Genomic DNA, 6,456 nt, shown 5'->3' with positions numbered 1-6,456 from the left:
GTACACCGTCAAACTGCCGTGTGCTCGATCCGCGCTCAGAAGGTACCAGCAGCTATGTATACGTGCCGAACTTTTTGCAGACTGCAGAGAACCAACGGTCATGCCATGCGGCCCATGCACTACACTACGGAGGGAAGCTTGTCGGTCCCGCGGTGAGAGATTCTCCTGCCAATTAGGAGTTATGTCCAGCGCGAGGCATGGCGGGGTGAAAGGGTGAAGGGAGTATGGCTACGAGCGACCGAGGAAGAGGTAGCTTGTGCAAGGGAGCGGCGGTAATCTCGGAGGTTGTATGGGAATGGCGCAGTGCCCGGGCCGCCCCACCGGCCCGCGGCCCGCCCGCAGGACTATATTCATAGTACCCGCGGTCAGACACCAGTCCTTCACGTTCAGCCCGCTCTGTGCCCGCTGACAGAAGGTGCATCGAACTTCGTGCTGCGAAAGGCAAGCGTTGACATTGGCAAGGTGTGTGCTGTTTCGGGCTACCGGGAGGCTGAGTAGGTTTCGGGGTAGAGTTATTGCTGGCAGCCTGCCTCAGAGTTCCGATCATTGGTTGGACATATTCACCGTCTACGACTCCACGGAGCTCAGCTAAACCCCAACTGCCAGGACCCATACTATTTCAGACAACCAGGCTAGGTCATGCCACCACTCATATACTGCGGGTTCCCAAACAACCATCTGCGTGGTCGCTGCCATGCACGGCGCCGAGGTCATACTTTGGAATCAGGTGAGAACCTTTTCATTTTGCGAAGCCTGGGAAGTGGAAGCTCGTTTGTGCCATTTAGATTTCTCTGCTGCTGACGACTATCAAGTATATTCGGCTATTCCCAGAATGTCACTCCTTGAAAGCTGCTTTCTAGCGATGATCGCACTGAAGGTCAGCCTGCCGACCTCGAGTTCAGATGCAGCCGGTACGATTGTCGGATGGAAATACTGCACGATTGGTGAGTTTTTTCATAGTCTGCTGGTGTAGCAAAGTCATGGCACGAGGGAGCTTGCGGTTGCTAACCTCGGCGTGGGTCTACGTGAGCTTAAGTTTTCCCGACGACCTGCATTATACTCCTCAATAGTCCGCGTTGCGCTCCGGACCCGAAGTTACCGGTAAGTCGGCGACAGCCGAGCTCGGGACGACGATGCACGGTGACCAGTATCCCTCTTTGCAGAACATCGACATCATGCTGGTCTTCTCCCGTCGTCGCATTTGCCTTCGCCCTTCCCACCGCCGGAAGCGCATGGACATGTGCTCCACGTAGGAAAGTTCGACCTTGCAGCATCTCATGACACGATGGACGGCCTCTTCTCCCTCCCTCATGCCCCGTATATTTATCCGGAGGACGAGGATATAAGCTCGGTCGTGCTGCAGCTCCACAGCACTCCGCTCTCTAGCTTCACTCGCTACTAGCGCAGCAAAAGCCTCCACCCTCGCAACAGCTCCAAGATGTCGTCGACCTTCCTCCGTCTCTCCGCGCTGCTCGTGTTGGCTGGTGCGGTCGTCGCACGTCCGGCTGCGCGCGCATGCACGGGCACGATCTCGTCTCTGGACGACGTCGACGACGCCGTCGACTGCACGACGGTGAACATCAACTCGTTCACCGTCCCTGCGGGCGAGACGTTCAACCTCGACCTCGCGGATGGCACCACCGTTAACATGCGTGCGTTCCCTTCCTACCTTTGCTGCGCGTTCGAGTCCAAGTCGGAACACTTTTCATATGCATTGTTCGGACCTCTCACCCCCCCATCCTTCCCCGCTTTCGGCTGCAGTTACAGGAATAGAGTGAATGCGTGCTGACCATTCTTGGCGCATAGTGGGCGACGTGACCTTCGCGGTGAAGAACTGGGACGGACCGCTCTTCCAAGTCAGGTAAGTCGCGGCGATGTCGTGCGTCATGCTGGTGCTATTTGCGCCGTACATGAAAGGGACATGAGTACTGACCCTCTCGTTCTGGTCATAGTGGCAAGGACATCACGTGTAAGCACCTCGTGCAGGTCTTCATGGGCTGACTTCTGTTCTCACTGAGCTATTTCAACCACCCGCCCAGTCAACGGCAACGGACATACCTTTGACGGGAATGGGCCTTCCTACTGGGTGCGTAGTTTCACCTTTGAATACGCATCGCGGAGTTCTCACAAGCATGCCAACAGGACGGTCAAGGTGGCAATGGTGGTGTCACCAAGCCTGCCCCCATGATGAAGTGAGTGGTGGTCACGGTCTAGTCCACCTGTCTCATTAGCTCTCCGTCCGTGTTGCCAATCGCTGACATTGTTCGCCTATTCTTGTGCGTGCACAGGATCAAGATTTCCGGTACCTACACCGTACGTTGTGCCTTGCTTCTTGACTTGACAGGTCACGGAAGAGCGTGATTCTGACTTCTCATCGCACCTTGCCTCGGCGGGTGCAACCGCAAATATAGAACGTTAAGGTTCTGAACTCTCCTGCGCGCGTGTACAGCGTGTCGAACCCAGACACGCTGGTCATGTCCAAGCTCACCATTGACGATTGTGAGTACATTGATTGACTACCTGTACTGTGAACCGGGCTTGCTCACGTATCGATCGACATGAAGCTGCTGGTGATGCGCCAAACTCCAAGAGCGACGGCAAGGCAGCTGGACACAACACAGACGGCTTCGACTGCAGCACGACTGACTTGACTATCGAGGACAGGTATGCCTCTACGCATACGCCTAGTGCTCATGGGCTGATGTCTCGCCATGCTAGCACGATCCACAACCAGGACGACTGCCTCGCTATCAACAAGGGCAGCAACATCATCTTCCAGCGCAACACGTGCATTGGCGGCCATGGCATTTCCGTCGTACGTCCTTAGGTCCATCCAACGTGCGACGAATATCTCTCTGACTTCATGTGTCCGTAAGGGCTCAATCGACTCGGATGTGACGGTGTCTGGGATCGTCATTCAGGACAACACCATCCAGGACAAGTGCGTGACACTCTCTTTCCATTTATATGACCTACCCATCTGCCATACAGCGACCAAGCCCTCCGTATCAAGACGAAGGCTTCCGCGTCAGACTCGACCGTTACCAACATCACTTACTCGGGCAACACCGGGACCGGCCTGCGTCAATTCGGTATCCTCATTGACCAGGTACGCCTTAAACATGCATTTCACAAATCTGCTGGCTGCTGACCCCGCATACCCCACCAGAGCTACCCCGACACCCTCGGCGACCCCGGCAGCGGCGTCAAGCTCTCTGTAAGTGCTATTGTAAGCCTCAGGTTGAAGGAACTCCTGGACTAACCTGCCTTCGCTCAGGCCGTGAACTTCGTCGGCAGCACGAACAGCCTGACGGTGAACAGCGACGCCATGCGCGTTGCCGTCAACTGCGGCTCCGGGTCGTGCACTGGCAACTGGGACTGGTCCGCACTGAAGGTCTCTGGCGGGTCTGCGGGCCCCATCACGAACTTCAACGGCATCGAGAACTTCTCGCAGTGAAGATCCATCGAAGGTTGTAAATGAAGTCTGCATCATGTGTGCGGGACTGTATGGGATCGGAGGGTGATCTGGGCCGGGGTCGTGTATGAATACGGTGACGGAATACATCATTGCCATGCCATAGCCGACGTCTTCCATGCCCGGCTGCCATACTTCTGACTCCGGATCGTGCCGCGAAGTGACTGAGGTTAAGGTAGCCGGGTTCGGAATGACACGCATCAAGGAAGTCGAGCGATGAGTACACGACAACTTGGAGCAGATACAAATTTGCAAAACAGTAGATAACTACGACGTACAGTAAGAGCATTATTTGCAAGTACCGTCCCATCTACAACATGAACAACGACCGAGGTCCCGAGGAATATCCAATATGGGTTAGACAATCACGATAAATACCAAACAGCACGTACATACTTGCGCTCGCAAGGTCGAGATGACCTGCGTGAAATATACAAGACATATACGAGGCAGATGGCACCATCCCTAGCAAATGATAGTGTGATATAAGGAGAGGAGAGTGTCAGATAGATCAGAGCAGTCTAGATGGCCGCATCTAGTCAGAACATGCTGAAGTCTCCGAGGCTCACGCGAAGACAGCAAGCATCGCCGCGCCGACTGCCATCGCGAGCACGTTCCACGATGCGCCTATACTACGTGCACCGTCCTCCTGGCGTACACCCGAGGTCGAACTGGAACCGGAGCTCGTGGTCGTCGCGTCCGCCTTGACAAGGCCCGAGTCCGAGAATGGCTGGTTCCAGAGGAACTGCGCGTCGGCAGGGTACGTGTTCCCCGCGTTGTCGAGCATCCACTTGGCGTACGCGCCGTCCGCGTCACCGTAGACCGCCCCGACGGCGACGACGTTCGGCCAGAGCTCCGACGCGGTCTCCTTCCCGGCGGGCAGCGTGATCGCGTAGTCGAGGGCGTCCTTGATTGTCTTACCGTTCTTCGAGGTGAGGTTCCAGACGTCGTAGCCGATGTATGCGCCGAGCTTCGCGTTCGTCTGTGCGTGACGGGGTGGGGTGTCAGTATCGGGAACGCTAGCGACATGGGCGTACGTACGATCATGGCGGCGAGGTTGTAGGCGCGGTAGTGGTAGGGGCGGGTGCGGGCCGTCTCAAGAGGCTGACAAACAAGACGGGAGTGAGCAAACGACGTCACCGAGTGAGTGGGTGTCCCTCTTGACTGACCTGGTCACCATTTGCTGCAATCTGCCAAGTGTACTGAGTCGTGAAGTACTCTTCAAGGGTCTTCTTGGCACCCGCGTTGTCGCCCACAAGGATCTGCAGCGCAGCGAGTTGGTTGTAGTAGAACGTCCCGTGGTTGCTGCGCAGTCAGTCAGTCTGAGTCCGATATTCGCGACCCGCAACTGCGCAAGGTGGCACATCTATTCCTGAGTACTCACTTAGTAGCAGCTTTCTCCTCTAGAGCGATCTTCGCAGTCGTCAGCCAAGAGATGTACTCCGTCGTCCAGCTGTTCAGCGCGGTGTCGATATCGCTCGTCCACTCCGCCGCCTTGCCCTCACGGAGGATGAGGACGCCGCTGACGACCTTGGCCATGCACTTCAGGTCGAGGATGCCCGTGTGCGTGCCGTTCTGCCCGTTCGGTCCGCGCTCCATCTGCGCGTACGCAAGGTTGGTAGTCATGGCGGTGTCGGCGGCGAGAAACCACGTGTTGACGAACCGCGCGACGTTGGCCGAGTACACGGAGGAGCCGTTGATCGCCCATGCGAGTGCGTTGTAGAGGATCGCGTTCGCCATGTCTTCAAACTCGCCAATGTCGTTGATGGTGCGGCCGTCGGGGTTGAACAGGCCGTCCCTCGAGACATAGGGGCAGGTCACCCAGACTGCGGCGTGTCAGTTGCGGTTCGCGGCAGGTGGGTATAGGTATGGGAGACTTACTCTCTTCGGGGGTCAGCTCGGTCGTATTACCGACATTTGAGCAATCAGGCCACCAGCTGTGCGCCCATAAGCAGTCAGTACAAGGACGTCGAGCTATGGGTTCAGAACGCACTATGGAGCCCAACTCATGTAGTCGTGCTTGTTACCGGTGGGCGGCGCATACGTCTTGTTCATGACGGCTGTGCCAGAAGTCAATGGCATACCCCCGGATAACTGAACATTATTACGCACACCAAGGGCCCTGAGCGGCCATAGTCTGCGCCCATGAAATGATGGTATCCTGCGCCTCTACGGTGATGTTGCTGAAGTCCTTTGAGAGGACGTATTGCGGGTCGATGAAGTCATTAGCATAGTTAGTGACCGTAACGGCATGTACAGGGGCGAGTTGCGAGAGAAGCAAGGAGGCAACCGAAAGCACAGCCGTGAAAGAGAAAGAGGTTCCTGGGCGCATCGCTAGAGGTCGGTACACAGCCGTTGGTGCCCGAAAGGAGACTAGGAAGGAAACGGAAGGGTCAAGGGAAAGGACAGACGATCAGCCCCTGTGAGGAGGCGGAGGGCAGAGAGCTCAGGAGGGAGGAGGAGCGAGTCGATCGGAAGTAAGCAGTGACGGATGCGGGGCAAAGGAGGGGGTGAAGAAAAGGCAAACACGACGGGCGCAAGACAGCGTACGCGGCGAGGCTTGGCCGCACAGGTCTTCCGCGGCGTTCATGACTTGATCATGCTTGCCTAGTGCAGCCTGCAGCCTCTCGGCGCGTTTCATTGTGCGCGGGGTTGATAAGTGATCTGGGCGATCTCGATTGCCTTGAGATTTGGCAATTTACACCCGGTTGGGGCAAGTGCTTTCGGCGCCGTCGATTCTTTCCGACAACGTTCCTGCCGCCAATGGGACGAGTCGCGCGGAACGGAGGAAGACTCGCAAAGACTTGAAATGGAGGAGTCGACGCTGCGGGGAAGTAGACATACCAGTCAGTATTTGTACGTCTACTCGCTCCGAACCTCACACCTCACCGCGGCGAGGACGTTGATTACATAGTTAGATCGGTCTTGGGTCGGTGTCCGCGCGAGAGCTATAACTTTAAGGCACCGCAGCCAGGGCCAGA

The 6,456-nt window shown here is 56.6% G+C and overlaps 2 protein-coding genes across 2 annotated transcripts; one reads left to right on the top strand and one right to left on the bottom strand.

Annotated features, from left to right (window-relative positions):
• Positions 1-1,427: 1,427 nt before the first annotated feature.
• On the top strand, positions 1,428-3,554 carry L226DRAFT_485389 (endo-polygalacturonase PG1). The gene is made up of 13 exons (XM_067677108.1): positions 1,428-1,652; positions 1,807-1,861; positions 1,953-1,969; positions 2,040-2,086; positions 2,143-2,192; positions 2,289-2,313; positions 2,412-2,499; positions 2,565-2,664; positions 2,719-2,815; positions 2,877-2,941; positions 2,992-3,109; positions 3,170-3,217; positions 3,278-3,554. The coding sequence occupies exons 1-13, from the start codon at positions 1,439-1,441 to the stop codon at positions 3,455-3,457; spliced, it is 1,104 nt and encodes a 367-aa protein (XP_067536748.1). The 5' UTR covers positions 1,428-1,438; the 3' UTR covers positions 3,458-3,554.
• Positions 3,555-3,858: 304 nt separating this feature from the next.
• On the bottom strand, positions 3,859-6,259 carry L226DRAFT_399711 (chondroitin AC/alginate lyase). The gene is made up of 7 exons (XM_067674555.1): positions 5,588-6,259; positions 5,469-5,535; positions 5,357-5,412; positions 4,860-5,301; positions 4,645-4,780; positions 4,517-4,579; positions 3,859-4,457 (listed from the first exon to the last, which is right to left on the bottom strand). Exons 1-7 carry the CDS (start codon positions 5,805-5,807, stop codon positions 4,041-4,043), a joined length of 1,401 nt encoding a protein of 466 aa, XP_067536747.1. The 5' UTR covers positions 5,808-6,259; the 3' UTR covers positions 3,859-4,040.
• Between the last annotated feature and the right edge of the window lie 197 nt (positions 6,260-6,456).

Source organism: Lentinus tigrinus (assembly GCF_003813185.1).
Source record: "Lentinus tigrinus ALCF2SS1-7 unplaced genomic scaffold L226scaffold_9, whole genome shotgun sequence".
In the NCBI taxonomy this organism is placed as follows: domain Eukaryota; kingdom Fungi; phylum Basidiomycota; class Agaricomycetes; order Polyporales; family Polyporaceae; genus Lentinus; species Lentinus tigrinus.
The sequence above is the reverse complement of the archived record's forward strand: the minus strand, read 5'-3'. Positions and strand labels throughout refer to the sequence as shown.